The sequence below is a fragment of the Panthera onca genome, chromosome B3 (genome assembly GCF_046562875.1).
Source record: "Panthera onca isolate mPanOnc1 chromosome B3, mPanOnc1 haplotype 2, whole genome shotgun sequence".
Classification (NCBI taxonomy): domain Eukaryota; kingdom Metazoa; phylum Chordata; class Mammalia; order Carnivora; family Felidae; genus Panthera; species Panthera onca.
The window spans coordinates 145,615,527-145,636,189 of record NC_138344.1 but is presented as its reverse complement, the minus strand read 5'-3'; the positions used below and the strand labels follow the sequence as shown (position 1 = coordinate 145,636,189).

The following is a 20,663-nucleotide window of genomic DNA, read 5'->3' as shown; positions in this document are numbered from 1 at the left end:
AAGACCCGCCTGGTCTCCAGAAGCTTCGCAAGGTGGTGCACAGGGCAGGGGCTCTGTAAGCACCTGGGCCTGGCATCCTGGGCCCCCTCCCCACCATCCCCCCCCCCCCCCCCCCACGCTGGGCGTTACCAGACTGCTGAGAACTGAGGCTGGCTAGGGGCCCTGCGGAGGAAACCAAATTGCTTCCTGTGTGAGTCGTAGTGTCAGATGTCAGCAGTGTGTTTGCAGGGGCTGCTCTCTAGGAGGTGTCAGCCAGCTGTGGGGGCGGGGGGGGGGGCTAGCCGCAGCCCCCACCCCACCCCACCCCTGGCATTCCCCGCCCGAGGGCACTTCTGCTTTTCTCTGTATTGCAGAGGGTCCAGGCGGGAGGAAGGTTCCGGGTCCCAGATGCCAAGGGCCGGGGGGGGGGGGGGGGGGGGGGGGGCGGGGCAGGAAGGTGGGGGAGGGGGGGACGGCTGGGGACAGGGTCTCATCCAGGCTCCCAGGCAAGCTGCCCTGAATGGGGGGGGGATGGTTCGGCGGGGGGCGGCGCTGAGGGCCAGGGGCCTCCTCTCTGCAGCAGGCAGCCTGTGTGCCCGGCCCGCCCTCCTCATGGGGACGGGGGCAGAGCGGTTCCCAGCCCTCCCCTGGTGCCCACAGGCCGGCAGGCTCTCTGGAAGCGCCATCACTGCCAACGTTTGGGGCCAGGTAATTCTTTGTGGTGGGGGAGGGGTGTTCTGTGCATTAGGGGACGCGTAGCGTCACCCATGGCCCCCCAGCCCCAGACGTTAGGAGCGTCCCGCCCCAGTTGTGAAACCAAGAATGTCCCCTTGGGTGAGACGTTGTCCTGCCTGGGGACCACCGGGGAGGCCCTGGCCTAGACGTGCTGCAAGGGGGCGATGGTGGCCGGGGGTCTCCAGAGGCAGGAGGAATCCGGTGGGAAGGGCCAGGTTTTTGTCTCCCGTCTGGGGCCGACCTCGGCAGTGTGGGGACTGGAGGAACGAGCCGGAGAAGAAGGCGGACGCTGATGCACGGTGCTCCGTGAGCCCCACCACCTGGCCGCCTGGACAGCGCTTCCTGAAGTGGCCAGGGGAGGGACAGCAGGCGGGGGCCTCCTGGTGCGTTGGGGGGATTCTTAGGTCCTTTGGTGTCCCGGGGCGGCGCGGCGCCCTCCGGCACAGTCCTCCCTGAACGGCCTGGTTCTGCACCTTCACGCGCCGCTCGCGGGTGCGCCGGTCGCCTCTGTCCCGCCAAGCGGGTGGCCGTCCCGCAGCGAGGGCCCACGGTCCCTGCCGTGCCCCGCCCCCGACAGCACCCAGGACGTGAAGACCTCCGTTCTCTTCTGATGCGTATTGTTTGTTTGCCACTTGGTCTGCGACCCCCTGGAACAGGTTTTCTTGGGCGCAAGGGACCCTTTGTGGTGCCCCAAACGCCCATAATCCGAGGGTGGGCGTCCTCCTCCGCCCACCCGGCAGCAGCTCTGACGTCAGGAGGCTGCACCCACGCGTAATCTTTCGAGACTGGTTCCCACTGACGGGGAGGACGCTCAGGGCACGGTGGGCTCGGGGGCTCCAAAATGGACGGGGTGCCGACCCGCGGCCCGTGGGGCTCGCGGACTGAAGAGACAGGCAGACAGACAGGGTCGACGGCTGGTCACAAGAGCAGGGTCCGGTGTGGCTGTGACCCCCTCTGCAGGGCTCTGGGATCCTCTGCGTCCCCAGCAGGTAGAGGCGACAGTGTGTGCACCCCCAAAATATCACCCGAAGTGACACTTGATACTTCCTGCTGAATAGCTGGTGGCCCTCGGAGACTCCGGGCTGAGCAACGAGGCTATTCGGCATCACTACCTCCCCCTGGAAGGGCGGACCTCTGTCGGTGCGCACAGAGGCCAGGAGCCATGCCCATCCTGCTTCCGGAGGCTGGACCGCGGAGGGGTCGCGGGGGCCTCCCCTTGTCCATCACGCCCCGGGGGCCTCCCCCGGACGCCCCTCTCCCCAGCTCGTCTGGTCCCTAGGCTCCTCCGTGCTTTTCCCAGCTCGACCCCTTCTGGTCCACTTTCATCCCAGGGCCTAACGAGTGCACACCCCCCGACCTTGCCGGGTCGAAGAGAAGCTGGTGACCGCGTGTGCCCGAGGCAGCGTCTGTCCCCCTCTCTCTTAGGCATCGGCAGACACAGCAGAGATCACGCCTTCCAGTCTCCCCTGCAGCCAGGCGTGGCCACAGCACCGCATTCCCCAGGACGCAGGGCTGGAAGGACTGGGCCGGAAGTCTGGGGCGCCTCCTTACAGGCGGGGGGCTCCACCATCCTCCAGGGTCCTCCTTCCTGATGCGTGAAATACAGCTGTGAAGGCCGGAGCTCAAGCAGCCACCTTTGACCACGAGATCAGACACCAGCTTCCCAAGGCTGTGGACGCTTCCGTGTCAGCTCCGAGAGAGAAAACCCCTGTGTGTTGAGCGTGTTTATCCGTGCGGGTGGGGGCAGCCTGTCCTGGGCCGAAGGAGGGTTTATGGTTCACACTCAGCGTGTGGCCCGGTGGCGACGAGGGTTTCAAAATCACTGAGCTCTTGAGATGGCCCCTCTCGGAAGCCCCGTTGCTCCCCCACCTCCTCCCTCTCAGGGCCACTCTCTTCAGAGCTGCGTCTGGGGGAACTCCTGTCCTTTTAGGAGGAAGCCCCCGCAGCCCCCTGCCTTCCCCTCCTCCATCACGACGGCCGAAGGCGGCAGAGCCACAGGAGGGTGGGGAGACGCGAGGAGTCAGGGAGGCTGGAAGGACCATTCGGAGCAGCAGAAACTGACCATCCCAGCAAACGGGACCAGGCGTCCGCGGACAGACCGACGCCCACGACAAGGGAGGGTTTGTGCCAGGCACGTGGCGTAGGCAGCCGACGGAGAAAGTGCACCTCGAGGGCAGGTCTAGGGAGACAAACCGTACGATCAACCCCACAGAGGCAGCGTGGGCAACTGCTCGGGTTTGGGGCAAGTTTGCCATCTTTCAGAACGATGACCATGCCTCACAGAGACACGCTGGAGATCCGGAGACCCGTGAGCCTCGTCCCCCAGGCCCCGGCAGCCGGCCGGCGACAGCAGCCCAGCGTTTTTCGACACGGGAATGGACACGCGAGGTGCGGTCCACCCGCACGCTGGGCGTCCCGACACCTGCCCCGGCACGGGTGAGCCCTGAGGACGCTACGCCGAGTGACACGCACCCGTCACAGGGGGACAAAGCCTGTCTGAGCCACAAATAGAAGGTCCCCAGAGTGGCCAGCTTCGCGGACACGGACAGCAGAGTGATGCCGGCCAGGGAAGGGCTGTTTGTGTTTCACCGGGACAGGGCTTCAGCCTGGGACCTTGGACGTGTCCTGGAGGCGGTGGTGGCGGTGGCCAGTGTGGACGTACTTAATGCCACTGAGGCATACACGGAGAGGTGGTCGGAACTGTAGGTTTTGTGATACCTATAATTTCCCACATTCGAACAGACCGATGAGCCCTTAATGAGAGAGAGAGAGACTCTGAGTGCTCAGCCACCTCTGGAGAGCTTCGCCAGAGGAACATGCGGGGCGACGGTGCCTCCCACACACGCTGGCCAGCGGATACGCGTGGAAGCGTCACGCAAGTGCAAAATCAGCACTTAGCAAAGCAGGTGAAATGTTGCCTTGGCGGGACTCGAGTGACGCTGAGGCTCCCAGGGTGAGTGAGGAAGGGGAGGGGAGGCGGTGAGGAGGGGAGGGGAGGCGGTGAGCCTCTTGTGTTACCACACGCTCTCCAGAGGTGCGGCCGCCAGAAACGCCAAACTGCCCCAAACCAGGCGGGAGAACCCCCTTCCTAGTTTGGGAAACAGGTGACAGAAGAACACGTTAAATGACACCAGAAGGACCCAAGCCAGCAGATCCAACCGCCGGGTCACTTTAAACCGTCGACCCTATGGGCGGCGGGGGTGGGGAGGGGCCCAGCAGACACGGGCGGGGGTGCTCCACCCTCGCACGGACCCTGGCTCGAGGGACCCGCTGTCAGACCACGTGGGGGCAACCGGGGAGGCACAGAGCGCGGGTGAGAGGCGGGGTGGCCGCGTGCACTGGGGGGGGCCGGAGAGGGACGCGCCAGTGTCCCGGGGGCTGAGTCGGGGGCCTGCGTTCCACTCAGACGCGTGGACGCTTCTAGACGAAGCCCGTCCGAGGTCTTCACATCTGTTGAATCCAGGCGGTGGTTCCTCGAGGGCTCGTCAGCCTGCCTCCTTTTCATTATAAGGACTTTAGGACTCGGGAGGAGAATAGACACCCTTGAGTCCCTCGGCTGGGGGTGCAGACCGCCCTGGGCAGACACCCCGAGAGCCGGAGCAGGTGGGAGAGAGTCGTCCCGCCCACCTTCCCTACCTTCTGAGATTCAATCTGAGACAATAGGACCTACTCGAAACGGTGAATGACTTCCGCTTCTGGTGAGCCGGTGTGAATGAGGTGGCCCCGATGCAACGCGTGCAGAGTCCTGCCGGGTTCCGTGGGGGACCTTCCCAGCAGGAGTCAGGAGCCAGTGACCCCCGGGGGCACCGTCAGGTGGCTACGGCCCCCTTCCCCCCACCTGGAAGGCAGTCGGCCCTCGGGAATAGGCCCCCGGCCCCTCGGCCAGGTGAGCTCACCCCTGCCTCTCGGCAGCCCCGCGAGGGGCTGAGACCTTCGTCCCACACACGCACGCCCTTCGCTGGGCCGGAGTCCGTGCCCCGGAAGAGGCCCTACCAGCGGTGGGGGTGGAGGGATGAGCGGACCTAACTTGAACCGGCCGCCGTCCCTGACCCGGCCACCGGGGCACAGAGCCGATGGTGGTGCAGGTTGGAGCTGTGTCATACCTGGACCCATCAGCGGGGCCGCAGGGGAGCCCCAGAAGACATGGACTCCTCCGCGGAGGCCCGGCCCGGCCCCCGCCATCCCCGGCACACCCGGCCGGATGGGGGCTGTGGCCCTGCTGAGGCCAGACCTCCCAGGCCACCCCGAGCCGCGGCCCCACCCGCCGGGGGCGGAGACCCGGGAGGCGCGTGGTTCTCGTGGGCAGTGGCCAGGCCCCAGGCGGGTGTTTCTGGGAGGCTGAGGTGCGCCCTGCGCCCGGTCCTGCGTGGACTCCAGGCCCAGCGTTCTAGATACTCGACAGCCACTCACGCCGAATCGCTGTTCGGGCCGGGCCGAGCGGACCCCCGCCCGGAGCCACGAGAGCCTGAAGGGTGGCAGGCTGAGTCCCGAGAGTCCCTTAGAGAAAGGGCGGCCTGGGGGCACCCCCCACAGGGGCCCTCCCGGCCCCGAACACGCCTGGGGGTGCGGCTGCCTTAGACCCGCCCCCACGTACTGTCCCTGCTGCAGGGCTGGGCACGGCCACCCGAGAAGTGCGGGGGGCCCATCCCTGCGCCCCCTGGACTGACAGAGTCAGGACCGGGTCAGGCCTTGGCAGTGGGGGAGGGCAGCGGATCACCGGCAGCCCCCTAGCGTTTCCCGAGGAAAGTGGGGTGGGGGTTTGGATTGCGGGTGCCTCAGCCTGGGGTCCTGTGAGCCGGACGGGGGACCGGCAGCTGGGCCCGCCAGGGCGGGGCAGCGCCTCGGTGCAGGACGCTGTGTCCCAGGGAACCCGTGTGGCCCCTCACAGAGATCCCACCGGCGAAGTCCGCTGCGCCCAGCCGGCATGAGCTCTGGGGCCAGACGCCGAGCCAGCCGAGGACAGGGCGCGCGGGCCCCTTCCCTCCAGCGGGAGCCCCGCCCCGGGCACGGGAAGTGAGGAGGGAGGTCACCCTGTCAACCACCGCCAGGGGAGGGCGCACCGGGGGCCAGGGCAGGAGCCGGGTGTCTGGGTCGGCCGCGCACCAGCGGTCCCTCCAGCTGCTCCCGCCTGTGGGCCGAGCCAGCTGGGAAGGTCCTGAGCGAATGCGGAGCGTGTGGCCTGTGTCTGATGTTGTCACCGCCACGAGCCGCAAGGAGAAGTAGGTCTGGGCTGCTTCCCTGCATCTGCCTCCAGGAGAGTTCAAGGCGCCAGGCGGATGACGGACGCCCCAACCCCGCCGGCCATCCTGGGCCCGCCCGTTTGCAGTTAGGAGAGTTTGCGAGAGATCACTGGACCCCTGCTACTTCCTGAAAGTTCACAGCTGAGCATGAGGTCTGCCTCCCTGAGTAAGTCGTGGGCTCCATGTGCTGGGGAGCGGTCGGCGGGGGGGGCGCCCGGACAGGTGGGGGGCTGGGGTGATTTGTGGGCACAAAGGTGGGGGCTTGGTCGAGGGTCTTAACCTGGGGTCCTTCGCTCGGCCTGTTCCGAGTTCTCGCGGTGGTCGCTGCTCCAGGGGGCCAGCGAGTCGGAGCTCAGATGCAGGTTCCTCTTCGGGGCGGGGAGTGGCACTTCCTGGCCGCTGTGGGACTGCGGCTGATTCTCAGGGTGTTTGGCGGGTGATAATACAAAGCGTCTGGCTCCCCGGCCTCCAGGGCTGCTGGGGCCACGTGGGCATGAGGAGCACAGGCGGGACAGCGGGGTCTCCGCTGGGGCGACAGTCAGCCTGGCCGCAGGGCCTGGTCCTGGGGCCCCTCAGGACGCCATCCGGTGTGGGGCCAAGGCCAGCGGGGTGTTCCGTATCTGCCGAGAGCCGGGACGGGGAGTGAGACCCCACATTCTCCCAGGTACGTGTGTGCCCAGGAAGGTGACAGGAGGGTTTCAGGGGACCTGCCAGGAGGAGGGGGGAGGCAGCCACCTGGGGCGGAGGGGGACACGACAATAAAGATGGATGGGCTGGGGGGGGGGGGGGCATCAAGCTTGTTGCCAAAGACATGAAATGAATTAAAACAATTATTTTTAAGGACACTCAAACCGCAGGGTCGGGAGACCTGTGCTCTACTCACTGAGCCGGCCGCGCGCCCTCGCAAATGAATTTTTAAGACTCGCACTTAAAATCTATGCGAGGAGGGGGTGCCTGGCCGGCTCAGTCGGCGGAGTACGTGACCCCTGATCTCGGGGTCGTGAGTTCGAGCCCCACGCTGGGCTGTAAAGCCTACTCAGAAAGAGTCTATCAAAAGGGGAAGAGTAGTGGCCTGGCCACCGGGCGTGGGAAACACACGCGGTCTGTGTGCCATGAGGGCCGGGAGCGCAGAAACTCCCAGCTGGGACACAGAAACGAAGTCAGGGCTGGGTGTGAGAATGTGGGGAACGTGGAAGAACCCAAAACGTCCAGCGGTGTTCGTGAAACGGCCCCAGAAACCACAGACGATCCCCGGGGCTTTCAGCAACGTGTCGGGACGGGGGCCACAGTCAGGGCGGGGTACAGACGGTGTGTGTCCCGTGGCTGTGCCTCGGGGTCTGTTTGAAAGTCCTGTCGTCAGAGCTGAGGAATATATTTGAGAAGCTGGGGGGACGGGCTGCAGGTGCAGCACGTGGTGGGAGATGCGCTCGTTCAGCGGGTTGTGTTTGAACAGCGGCCGGTGAGGGTGCTCGCTGGGAGCGGAGCGGGGGACCAGAAGGAGCCGCGAGGGGACTGGAGCCAGCTGTCACCGGAGCCCCGGTCAGGCTGGGGGGAGGTGGGGCCTGTGGGCCCCTGGGGATGTGGAGGCGCAGGGTCATGCCCGGGGCTTTGTGGCTGCCGTAGCTCCCCGAGAGAATAGACCGAGGACAGAGACCCCCCCAACCCAGGCCACCAGGCCCAGGCTGGCATTCCAGGCACGGCGGGCTTGTCCCTTCCCTGCATCCCTGGGCTGGGAGCAGCCAGCTGGGTGTGGCCTGGCACCTGCAGCGGGCCGTCCCGCGGGATCTGTCACTCCGCCTGCCCCACAGCTGACACCGCCTCTGTGGGTCCCCACGGCCGCCCGCACATGGGGTGGCTCTCGGAAAGAACTGGCCACCGTGCGTGACCATGAGCTGCTGTGGAGGGACACGGGGAGCCACCCCCGCCGCTCTTGGCCCCCCCACCTAACATCCAGGCCCGCGGGACGGCCAGGGTGCTCTGCGGCAGGTGGGGTGGGGACGCCGAGAGGGCACGGCCACTGCCACCCTGGCCGTGCTGGGTGCTGCGGCCAGCGCCCCCAACCCCCACGCAGGCCTGGGCTGCCCCGTGTCCCGGCCACCGGGATGATGCAGGGACCCGCCGAGGTTGGGCAGGAGCGAGGCGCTGGCCGGCTCTGGGGCTTGCTCTCCTTCAGGGGCGGGGCGGGAGGGGAGGTGGGGAGCACAGGAAAGCAGCAGACAGTAGTGGCAGTAAGGGTGGCTGGCAGGGGATGGCAGAAAACGGGGTCCCCAGGTCCAGGGAGGCCCTGGGACGCCCGTGGGCTCAGATCCGGAGCCATGCGTCCACGGGGCAGGGAGCAGGACAGGCTGTGGGGGAGAAGGCGGGCCGCCAGGGCGCTGGCCGGGGGCGGGCCACACAGCCGGTGCCTGACGGTCAGGGAGGTGGCCCGGACCTGGACACGAGCACCGGGCCCCCACGGGCCGCGTGAGCACGCTGCCCCAGGACCCCCCTCACCCCGCACCGGTCTGCTCTCCGCGCGGCGCCTGCAGGCCTCTGCTCAGAGGAGCGCGCTGTTTTGCTCGGGCACCACTTCCTCTGGGCGTTTGCAGAAGCGGCTGCGAGAGACCCCACCCATCCCCGCTCCTGTGTGCGCGGGGGAGACCGGGCAGTGCGGCCCCCGGGGACGGGCTCAGCTTCACAGCTTCCAGAATACTCGAGAGTGAGCGTGCGGGCGGCCGGGCCCGGAGCCCCTGTGGCAGGCAGCTCACCGTCGTGACGGTGGAACTCGGGCCCCGGGCTGAGGCTGCTGGCACCCACGCTCCCGGGGCTGCAGGACGTCCTGACGGCTTCCGGGTGGCCTGGCGTCCCCGCAGCTCCTCCTTTGGGGGCCCCCCTTAGTCGGGCCCACCCCCTCACCCCTGGCCGGCCGGGGCTCCGTGCTGGGGGGTTGCGCCACGCGGGCCCTGCTGGGTCACAGCCGGGAGCGCCTTAGACCGTCTCCTGCGAGGGCAGGGCCTTCTAGAACAGGCCACAGACCTGTCAGGGAACTCCCGGGGGCCGCCCCCCTTGTAGGGCCTTCCCAACTTGCAGGGGGCTGACCCGAGACCTGGGGGCGGGATGGGCAAGGCCCAGCGGCGGCCCTCCGGGCCCACGCCTGCCGGCGTGTCTGGGAACGTGGGCTCAGAAGGTCAACATCACTTGGGAAACAACTTTCTAGACTCACCTTTGTTGACTTCCAGGCGCTACTTTCTGTAGCTTCGGGCAAACGCCCTGGGCTTCCTGTGACCTCTGACTGCTGGAAACACGCCGACAAGGGGGGTTGGGCGGGTAATCTACCGCGCTCTTAGGGTGCACCTCCCCTGCCCAGGCAGCTTCGTGCGGGACTGGGGCCAGCACAGCAGCCCCTCTGGGCCCAGCCTCTGCCCCTGCAGGACAGAGAGGCCCATGGGCCTGCCTCACGGAGCACAGCAGGAGCCCACGGCCCCCTGGGGCTCCGGGCGTGCCCTGCACACTGTGGGAGCGTGGGTTTAGAGCGCTCGCCTTCTCCCAGACCCTCTCTGGTGGATAAGGGCGCCTCCTTCTGGGAAGGAAGTATCGAGATATGGTGCCGTGGACGCTGTCCCCCACCTGCCAGGGCCCTGCTGTAGCTCAGGCCCGCCCACGCCCTGCCCTGCAGGCACGGTGGGCGCTCTCCTGGGGGTCCCGGTCCTTTCCGTAGGGGGGAGGTGCCGTGACATGCTTGCAAGTCACATGCACTTCACATTTTGGGTCATCGTTTCACCAGGGGAAATTCCTAGAAAGGATTTTACATGATCAAAAGTTAAGTGCGTCCCAGACTTTTGGAAGCATGCTGCACAATTGGGCCCAAAACATTCATGCCGGTTTACGCTCCCATCAACGCAGTAAAGACACCCGATTCCTCACACTTGGCCAACACTGAGAATTAGAGTCCTTTGTTTTTGTCAACCTGATAGGCAAGAAAAGACTGCCCTTTTGACGTTTATGTTCGCATTTCTTTGATTATAAGTAGAGTCGAGCACCTTTTGGATTTTTAGGAGCTGTTTATTATGTCTTTTGCAAAGTATCTGCTCATGGGCTCTGAAACTTCTTATATTCATTCATTTAAAAATTTTTTTTGATGTTTGTTTACTTTTGAGAGAGACAGAGACAGAATGCGAGTGGGTTGGGGCAGAGAGAGAGGGAGGCACAGAACCTGAAGCAGGCTCCAGGGTCCGAGCTGTCAGCACAGAGCCTGATGCAGGGCTCGAACTCACGAGCTGTGAGATCATGACCTGAGCCGAAGTCGAACGCTCAACCGACTGAGCCACCTAGGCGCCCCAAAACTTCCTATATTTATTGATTTGTAGATGTTCTTTGTATATTGAGGATCTGTTGTTATATCTATATATATCAAAACATATCTATATATCATATATGTATCATATATATCATATATATCTATATATATCCTATATATCCTATATATCATATATAGTTATATCTATATATCAAAATACAAGATTTGACACATAACAAATGCTCACTAAGGGTTGAGTCATCTGTTGAATGACTTAATTTCTGATCTAATCTGATTTTCCTAAAGCCATTCCGTCCTACTCTTTGTCCAGGTCACTTTGAACTCTTGGAGCAAACTGCTCAGTAGGATCGAGAAGACACATGACATGTACTAGAAGCCAGAGTGCGTGTTAGAGCCTCTCTGAGATCAGAGCAACTCAAGTATGCCAGGTGAGCCCCCTTCGCGTCTCCGCCGACTTTAACCACTTAGGAGGGACTGCAAGAATTTTTCTAGAATGCACGTCACCTCAACATGGGGGTAATTACTTCAAAACTTAGCGTGAACAATAGCCTTGTCTAAAAAAAAACCGTCTCCGAAACAATAAAGGTGTAGGGTCTCCATCAAGACACAGGGAGGCGTCCGTTTCTTTGCTCTCGAGGTGCTAGGAAACACCGGGAACAGGACCGCGAGGGACCGGGGTCTCCTATCATGCCCATCTCTGGCCAAGTGCCGAGCCCCAGAGCTGTCACCTGTCACCTGTCTCCCGCCCTTTTCCCAGGGGGTCGGGGCCCTCGTGTGCGCCTGCGGGGGAGGGGGGACAATTGACAAGTGGGCCCGACAGTGCCCAGGCCCCCGTGCCTCGGACCCTCGCCGGTAAATGGGGATGGCTGTGCCTGTCCCGGGGAGGGGGCGGGGAAGCCACCTCACACCCATTAGGACCATTAGGACGGCGACCCTCACAAAACAAAACACCAGAGTGTTGGCGAGGACGCGCAGAGACTGGGACGCGCAGAGACCGTCAGTGGGAACGTTAAGCTGGCGCGGCCGCTACGGGAAACAGCCCAGCGGTTCCTCACAAAGTCGAAAACAGAACTGCCGTGTGATGAGCAATCCCACTACGGGTATTTACCCGAAAGAAGTGAAAGCCGGTGTCGAAGTGACGTTTGCACGCCCGAGTTCTCGGCAGCGTGCGTCCGAAAGGGGGGAGAGTGGAAACGACCAGGGCCTCCATCGACGGAGGACTGCGTGAACGCACGCGGCCCAGCCTTAGCGCCGAAGGACGTTCGGACACTGGTGGCGGCAGGGACGGGCCTTGAGGACCTGAAGCCGAGTGAGGGAAGCCAGATGTAGAAACGCAAATCCTGTGTGACCCCACTCCTGCGGGGGCCTGGCGGGGGGTCGACTCCCAGGGACTGAGCAGAACGGGGCGCGGGCGCTGCGGGAGCCGAGGGGACTTCGGGTTTAACTTCCGGTTTAATGGGGACAGTGTGGCAGTGTGGCAAGCGTCCCCAGCGTCTCCTGAGGAACTGAAAGGCAGGGGCCGGGGGCCAAGGCTCTGGTAAGCGTGTGTCACCAGGAAGGACACAGACGTTCGTTTCTGTCTCAGGTCCCAGAGGAGGCGGGGGAGGGAGGACGGGGTCCAGGGTGGCCCCGGGCGCAGGTCGGGCGGCCAGAGGGGGCCCAGGAGAGCAGGCTGGGCAGGAGAGGGCGGCGCCCGGGACGCGGCAGATTCCTTCCCCGCGGCGGGTCCCCAGACAGTGCGTGAGTCTGCAGCGTCCCTGCCGCTTACAGCTGGGGGCTCACGCCTGAGGGCACGCTTCGTCCTTGTGACTCGCCCGCCCGCCACAGCACCTGCCCCTCAGGGGCACCGGTGAGGGAAGGCAGTGAGGACCCACCTCGGGCTCTGGCAGCTTGAGCCGGGGCTCAGGGCTGTTCCCCTCACCGGCTTCTTGCTGTTGGACGGGGTGGTGACTCAAAGGTGGCCGTCAGGTCACGCCTTCCTCCAGGGGCCTCTGTCACAAGCAGGTGCTGCAGGGCCCCCCGTGTCCGGGCATCTTCCCAGTTGTAGGTGAAGGGACCCTAGGGGCACTCCCTGGGGCTCCCACTTCCCATGCGGTGGCCCGTCGGCCAGCCTCAACGCGTTCCTGCTACGAAACACCTCAGAGCTGGGTCACACATCGGCCGAGCCCTGTGAAAGCTTGTCTGAACTCTCAAGGGGAAGGAAAACCCTGAGCAGGGGTGGGGAAGGTGGTCAGCGGCACCGGGCCGGGTGGGTGGGTGTCCGAGGCTGTGCACCGACGCGGTCCCTTCCGTCCCGGGGCATTGGGGTCCCCAGAACTCCAGAGCCCTGAGCGTCTCTGGCCCTCGGACTTCGTGTGATGCCACATGATGGTGACTGTCCCCTGTTACTGAACCTCAGTGAGAATCAGCACAGGGACATTCACAGGCCTAAGACGGCACAGAGGCCATTTTACGTTTCCGCCCTGACTCACTGCTGTTTGTTTCCTAATGGGCAGGGACAGCAGGTGAGCCGTGGCTCTGGTGTGGGAGTGGGTGTGGGGCTTGAAAGGGGTCACCTGCATACGGGACCCCAAAGGACAGACCTGGGCAGTGAGGGCTGGAGTGAATCCGAGGATCCCTGCCCGCTGGCCGCCAGAGCTCGGATGGGGGTCCCAGGCGACTGGTGACTGGAGGCGATGCCCCTTCCACTCAGGCGGTGCCCGCAGGTAATGCCCAGCAAACGTGGGCTCAGAACCGCCTCCCACCTTCAAGGGAGCCGGGCTGTGGCGCATGGGCAGGGGCCAGAGGGCTAGTGCCGCGGGGTTAGAGCCCTCAGCCCTCAGGTGCCAACTGCTGGGACGGCCTCATGGGTGCGACAGGGGCACCTGGGGCACGTCGGGGGCACGCAGGGCACAGACTGAGCCACAGGCCATCCGGACAGACTTGGAAAGGAGCCAGATGGAGTTTCCAGGAATGAAAGCTGTATCACTTGGACGAGTTAGACACCGATGAAGGGACTCCTACCCTGTAGCTGGACACCAGCAGGCTCCTTGGATGGCACGGGACAAGGGGGCCGAGGTGGAGGAGGCCCCACAGCGAGATGAGACTCGTGTGTCCGACACAGCCGAGCAGAGCCCCGAGGGCGAAACCCGGGGTCCCTGCACACTGGTGGGATCGACACATTCTCGGATTCCACAGGTCCGAAGGCAGGACAGCCAGACCGACGGGTGACTGCTCCCCGCTTCGGAGGCCAGAGGACGGAGCACAGGGCGTCCACGTGCCAAAGCCGCGGGGGACCCCTGGGTGAAGAGGGCGTCTCAGGCGGACCCGCGGGGCTCCTACCAGCAAGGTCCTGTCCTTGGCAGAGGACATCCTGAGGCAGGACAAGGGGTCTCAGGAGGGCAGCCCAGAGGAGGCAGGTGAGCCGGCAGGAGCCCGGCCGCCGCGTGGCTCGTCGCACAGGGTGGACGACAAGGCCAACGTGCGAAGCTAGAAACGCGCGAGCCCCCACATGACTGGAACCCTGCGGGGAGCGGTGCGTCGGCCAGTTGGGCCCCAGAGAGATAACGCTCAGGGCTCCCGGGCCACACGCTCAGGAGGGTGTAGGCTCTGACGAGCTCCCGACACACGGAGGCACACATTTCGTTGCCAGGGTAGCCTCTGAAAACCTAAAAATAGACTTGATAATAACTTCCAAATGAGTAGAGGCGGGAGACAGAATTTAAGAAGTAAACAAATCCAGAAGACGTGTTTGCTTGCTTGGCGGGAAGGGAGAGTCTGTCCTAGCCGCTCTCCTTGGCTGGTGGAGGGCTGCCGTCTCCCTGTGTCCCCACACCGTCTTCCCCACCCGTGTCCCTGTGTGCGAATGTGCCCACTTAATAAGAACACGGTCCCAAGGGATTAGGGACCACCCAAATGGCCTCATCTGAACCCGGCCGCCTCTGCAAAGACCGGCCCCAAATACAGTCATGTTCTAAGGTGCTGGGGTCAGGGGTCCCCCACGTGTTTTTTTTTGGGGGGGGACACAGTTCAACCCATAACAAAAGACAAAAGGGGAATAAAAGCAAACAGAAAAAGCAGACAAAAGAGCACAAAGGAAGGTGGAGAAAACCAACAAAACCATATCAGTGATGTCAAGAGTATAAACGGATTGCAATCAGTAACCTGGAGGCAGCGAGAGTCAGATTTCTAACTCCAGTCGGAAGTGTCACATCCAAAACATAAGGATGCAGACAGTCTGGAAGTAGAAGGTGGGGAAAAAAATACCAATGACTAGTCATCGAGAGAGAGCTGCTCTTTTTATATTAAGTACTAAACAAAGACTTAGTATTAAAAGCATTATTAGAAATTACACTGCCTTCCTGTGGTTGTGTTGCAAATGATTACAAACATAGAGGCTTATAAATGCCCATCTTCATTGCTCGGGGGATGAGAGGTGAGAAATGAGCTAAAATCAGGGTGTCACAGCCGCGTTCCTTCTGGAGACTCAGGGAGAAGCCGTTTCCCTGCATGTCCGGCTCCCAGAAGCTGCCTGCGTCCCTGGGCTGGCAGCCCCTTCCTCCCTCTTCAGAAGGGCCAGCGGCCCCCACGTCCCCACATTCCGGGACCCTGTGACAGCACCGAGGCTGCCCCGGCAATCTACGGCAGCCTCCCTCTTTTCCTAGTGCCAGGCAATTCACAAACCCAATTCCATTTGCAACTCCTTTTGCCACGGAACCAGAGTTGCACATGAGCCAATCAAGCTGCTAGATTCACAGGTTCTGGGATCAGGAGGTGCACGTCTTTGGGGGGCGGGGGCGTTATTCCGCCTACCCCAGAGATAAAGAGACCATGACATAATAGTACAGAGGTCGATTCATCAGGAAATCAGAACCGTTTTTAACTCACACGCACCAATTAACAATGGCTTAAAACACATAAAGCAAACCTTGAGAGAACTACAAGTACACAAATCCCCCATCACGACAGGGTGGTTAATCACTTTTCTCCATAACTGACGGTTGAAGCAGGCAAGATGGTGGTGTGCACGAGCCGGGGTCAGGGGTGGGGGTCAAAGCATGAAAGCTGCTAGAGAAGGGCGGTGGGGGGGGGGGGGCACCCAGACTCTATTGAAAATGTGCACAGAAGAACACTCACTCAACAATTAAAGAATACACTCTGGGGGTGCCCAGGTGGCTCAGTTGGTTAAGCGCCCGACTTTGCTCGGGTCATGATCTAGCGGTTCGTGAGTTCAAGTCCCACGTCGGGCTGTGCTGACGGCTCGGAGCCTGGAGCCACTTCGGATTCTGTGTCTCCCTCTCTCTCTGCCCCTGCCCTGCTCACATTCTGTCTCTCTCTGTCTCAAAGATAAACACTAAAAAAAAAAAAAGAATACACTCTGTTTTCCGACACACAAGCAACCCTTTGAGAAATGACCTCCGTGAGTTACGAGGACTCGGCGTCACACGGCCCACGGGCCGTGCCGCCGCCAGGCTGGAGCCCAAAAATCTGACAGGCATTTGGAGAACCCTTAAACGCCTGGTGCCTCTGGTCTGGAGCGAGCACGAGTCGTATGTTCTCTTGGTTCCCAGGCGCTCCCGTCCTCACGCTTGTCTCTGTCCCACAGGGAACGACACCCTAGTAAGCGGCCCCGTCTCGGCGACCCCGTTTCCCGGCACGGGCCCCTGTAACGTGTCCTTCGAGGACAGCAGAGTGGTCCTGGTGGTGGCGTACAGCCTCGTGTGCCTGCTGGGCTTCCCGGCCAACTGCCTGACGGCGTGGCTGACGCTGCTGCAGGCGCGGCAGGGCAACGTGCTGGCGGTCTACCTGTTCTGCCTGGCGCTGTGCGAGCTGCTCTACATCGGCACCCTGCCCCTCTGGGTCGTCTACATCCGGAACCAGCACCGCTGGACCCTGGGCCCGTGGGCCTGCAAGGTGACGGCCTACATCTTCTTCTGCAACCTGTACGTCAGCATCCTCTTCCTGTGCTGCGTCTCCTGCGACCGCTTCGCGGCGGTGGTGTATGCCCTGGAGACCCGAGGCCGCCGCCACCAGAGGACCGCCTTCCTCATCTCGGCGTCCGTCTTCCTCGTCGTCGGCCTCATCCACTACCCGGTGTTTGAGATGGAAGACGGGGACACCTGCTTCGAGACGCTGCCCACCAACACCAGGGTCGCCAGCTACTGCTACTCCCGCTTCGCCGTGGGGTTCGCCGTCCCTCTCTCCGTCATCGCGTTCACCAACCAGCGGATCTTCAGGAGCATCAAGCTGAGCACGGGCCTGAGCGCCGCCCAGAAGGCCAAGGCGAAGCGCCTGGCCATCGCGGTGGTGCTCATCTTCCTGATCTGCTTCGCGCCCTACCACCTGGCGCTCCTCGTCAAGGCCGTCGCCTTTTCCTACTACGAGGGAGACCCGGGCTCCATGTGCGCCTTCGAAGCCAACCTGTACACGACCTCCGCGGTGTTCCTGTGCCTGTCCACGGCCAACGGCGTGGCCGACCCCATCATCTACGTGCTGGCCACGGGCCACTCGTGGCAAGAGGTGTCCAGGATCCACAGGGAATGGAGGAAGTGCTCCGTGAGGACAGACGTTGTCAAGCTCACGTGTTCCAAGGACTCAGAGGAGGCGCCCCTGCCCACGACGCTCACTAACGGCCACGCGATCCCCAGGATCGTCGAGCCCCTGGAGCCACAGCCGCGTGCGTGGGGCTCACCGTGCACCTTGGAGAGGCCGGGCGAAGAGTCGTGTTGAGCCCGCGTGGGAGCCCAGGAGCGGTGGTGTGGCTTCCCCGTCCGCTGAGCTTGCCAATGGGTGCCCATGGCGCTGGCCGAGAAGCCCCCCTCTGGGAAACCTGCCAGGATCTTTCGTTCCTGGAGCCACGCTCTCTGTCGGCCCATCAGGGTCCCGGCCCCCCAGGCTCCCCCCACCCGGGCCGACACAGGAGGCGGCTCGCCCAGGCAGCGCGCGGCTGGCAGGCCGGCCTCTTCATCCGCACACATCCCGACCGGCTCGCCCGGCCACTAGCAAACAGCAGGGCTGTGGGCAGGGGCCGCGTGCCTGCCCAGTGTGGCCCTGCACGGTGCCCGGTCACGTGCAGTGATGACTTTATTTCCCGTGCTTTTCTGCAAGCAGTGCTTGGATGACCGCATAGTACAGCAGGGCATCTTTGTGCTCCGTCTCAGGATGCCCTTCCCGCAGGGCCAGCTCGCTGTGGGACAGCCAAGGCCGACGAGGGGGCAGGAGCCCAGGCCTGAGGGCCCTCGGCTGGGCCGACTCTGTGCCGCGCAGGTCTGATGTCACGGGCTGCCGGGGACTCCTCGGGGGAGCCGTGGGCTGGGGCACCAACTGCTCTGACTTCAGCAGGGCAGCCGACGGGCCTCCTGTAGGGTGGCCCAGGTCGAGAGTGCCGGCGGACACCCGGGAAGGGTCAGACGCTCAGCTAAAGAGGCCTGGAGAACGGCTGGGATTCATTCCTTCACGTCAAGGCTTCCCGGCCTCAATGCCAGGCGAGAGGCCGCCGAGGGCTTGCAACGGGGGGGCTCAGGAGTGAGCAGGTGACAGCCCCAGGCCTCCAGCCCCTCCACCAGGTGCGGATGGAGTGTGGGTGGAGCATGGAACCTGGTCTGCCGTGGGGCCCAAAAGTGGGGTCCCTGAAGACGCACAGCGTCAGGTCACGTCCGGGCTCGTCTAGGCCCGGTCACGTTGCTGCCTCGGTTTCCCTATCTGTAACAAGGCCAACGACACCTACCACACGCTGACCCACTACCTGTCCTTCGGGCACTTCACACACCTGCAGCTCACGCCTCAAACAGGAGCCCGGCGGGCTGTGCGCCCGGCGTGGGGGCCTGGGCACCCCGGGTCCCCCCGAGCTGTGCCGGGCCGTCGTGTTACATTGTGCTCTCGTTTCTGTAAGGCAGCGGTCACTGTCCGTGGTGGTTCTTTGTAGTGAGAGCCATTGAAAAGATACACTTGGAAATAAAAATGCGAAAATACACGCCACTCTCAGGTGCCTTCCTACCAAAATAATGCCACCTTCCCCTTTTCAGATACGTGTTTTCCTCTAGGGCTGTCTGGGGGCTCCAAGCCCGTGGGAGGGGTATGTGCCCAGGCTCTGGGGTGACGGCTGTGGCTTCAGGGCACAGTCCGGAACGCTCAGCGCTGGGGACGGAGTCCGGTGTCCCTGGACGGGGTGCTGGGGACGGAGCCCGGTGTCCCTGGACGGGGCGCTGGGGACGGAGCCCGGAGCCCGCGGACAGGCCCACAAGGCGTCCATGCTGAGCCCGCGCCGTCCTGCCGGGGGCCATAACCACTCAGCGCAGACTGAGCAGCTTAGCACCAAATTTGTTCTCTCCGGCCGCCGTCGCGGGGGCTGGGCGTCCAAGATCAAGGTGTCTGCAGGGTGGGCTCCTTCTGGGGGCTCTGGGGGGGGATCCCTTCCAGACTCTTCTCTCAGCCGTGGGCGGTGCCCGCCATCCCCGGCCCGACTCCCGCGTCGGCCTCCGTGTCCGCGCCCTTCTCCTCTGGGACTCTCCGCCTCTCCTCCCTGTCCCGGGGCCACGTGCTGGGCTCCAGTGGCCGCGGGGCACGGGCGCAGGCGCGCTGGGTTCACAGTTGTCCCGGCCCAGCGTGCTCCGCTTCCTGTCCTTTGTCCTCGGGGAGCCAGAGCCTGCACCCCCTCCCCGTGGGCACCAGGGTGACCAGGCTGCCCGAGGGCCCCCGCCCGGTGCTGCTTTGGCAGGGGGCGAGGGGCGGGGGGGGGGGGGGGGGGCTTCCGGGTCTTTCCACACCTCAGCATGAGAGGCAGCGTGGTCCCTGCGCCTCAGTACCACCCCAGGAGCGCGTTCCGGACAGGAGAGAAGGAACAGACGGTTGGCTTTCGCCATCACGTGGGTCTGAGCTCTGTGCTAGGGGCTCTGTGGGGGGTGTCTCCTCTTGTCACCATAGGTCGCTGACGGCGGGGGTGGGGTGGGGGGGGGTGGGGGGGGAGGGGACTGACGCCTGGTGGGGCGGGGCCTCATGCACGAGGTAGAGCGGCTGGAGCCGGGGTGGGCCCGGGTCTAGGGCCGGGGGTGTGACCTGCAGGGTCCCCTTCCCTGGGGGTCTCAGAGGGTGTCTGCAGTGACAGCATGGGGACCCATGAGATTAGAAAATGAATGTGGGGAGAGACGGTGACCACTGGGGACAAGGAGAAGCTCTGTGCTGAAGGCCCAACCAGCTCGGCGTCCACACTAAGACACTACTCAATCCACACCCCGCAGTGTTAGCTGAGGGGCTGCTGGGGGAGTCCAGGTGGGAGGGGCTGGGCTCTGGCCACGTGCCAGCTCCGGTGTGGGTGCAGGAGCACCCAGGGAGCAAGGCCGGCCCTGCCCTTGAGTGTGAGATCTTGGGGGCAAGAGGCAGAGGGCACCGGGCCCGAATCCCAGCGGGACAGGGACAGCTGGGGACGTGGTGGGCACGGGCTGGCCCGGTCTGTCCCGTCCGCCTGGCTGCGCTCCCCTCCTTGAAGATTAGCGATAGTGTCGTCCTCACTCGCTGACGCAGACCTCTCGTGTTTTCGTCTGACGTGTGCCGCCTCCAGAAACTTCTCTGGTGAGCAGTGGGGCTGTGCTGGTGAGCAGACCAGATATCCAAACATGAGAGCTTCACTCGCCCCCCACCATGCCCCCCATCTTCCCGACTCACCCTACCCCCCACTCCCCTCCACCCTCCACCTTCTCATCCCCCCACTTACTCCCCCACTCACCCCCCCCAGTCCCTAACCCCCTCTCCCTGTCCCTCCCACCTCCCACTGCCTCACTCATTCACTCTGGGTCCCCCTCTCCCCTCTTCCATCTGTTCCCTCCACGAAATGCTCCCTTGGGCGCCGGAGGGAGGAGGGACGCCGGCAGTGAGGTCCACCCTCACAGTCCCAAGGCCAGCGCCCCAGGTGGGAGCCCTGAGACCCCTGCAGGGTGGCACCCCCCCTCACCTGGAGCCCACCACCCTCACTCCTGGGCTCTTTCCCTCAAGCGTGTCCCCAGATGGGGCCGCCCGCTGTTTGCTCACTACGGCCTTCCCAGCTCCCTGGACACGGCCTGTGCCTGAGTAGTCCCCTCTTGTTCCTCGAGGGACAACGGGGGCCAGATGGCCACGTGTGTGGGCGAGCTCCGTGCCAGCTGGGGAGCCCACACGGAACCCTCACGTAGGACCAACCTACCGGGCACCCTCTGTTCCTGCCCTGACAAATACACCAGCACGTCAGGTGCAGGTGGGGCCCCTCCTCAGCCCACCCCACCCTCCGGGCACTGCTGGTGGCTCTGGTCCACAGGTGCACACCCTGGGTGGACCCCGCAGGAGAGGCCGGAAGGGCGCAGCCGGGAGTTCCGGGCCCCTCGGTCCTCAGTCGACCTAGAAGGGGTGGCATGTCCCCGACCCCGAAAGCCTCCCGCGGCGCAGAGCTGAGTCTAAGGAGAGAA

At 63.8% G+C, this 20,663-nt stretch overlaps 1 protein-coding gene across 3 annotated transcripts; it reads left to right on the top strand.

Annotated features, from left to right (window-relative positions):
* The first annotated feature begins 532 nt into the window (after positions 1-532).
* Positions 533-18,843, top strand: GPR132 (G protein-coupled receptor 132). 3 transcript variants are annotated; one of them, XM_078447766.2, is made up of 4 exons: positions 533-687; positions 2,140-6,120; positions 10,562-10,679; positions 15,836-18,843. In XM_078447766.2, exons 3-4 carry the CDS (start codon positions 10,673-10,675, stop codon positions 16,957-16,959), a joined length of 1,131 nt encoding a protein of 376 aa, XP_078303892.1. In that variant the 5' UTR covers positions 533-687; positions 2,140-6,120; positions 10,562-10,672; the 3' UTR covers positions 16,960-18,843. The 3 variants fall into 3 exon arrangements, with proteins under 3 accessions (XP_078303892.1, XP_081652142.1, XP_060476940.1); XM_081796016.1 differs by having other exon boundaries at positions 533-6,120; XM_060620957.3 differs by lacking the exons at positions 533-687; positions 2,140-6,120 and adding an exon at positions 6,191-6,618.
* The last annotated feature ends 1,820 nt before the right edge of the window (positions 18,844-20,663 follow it).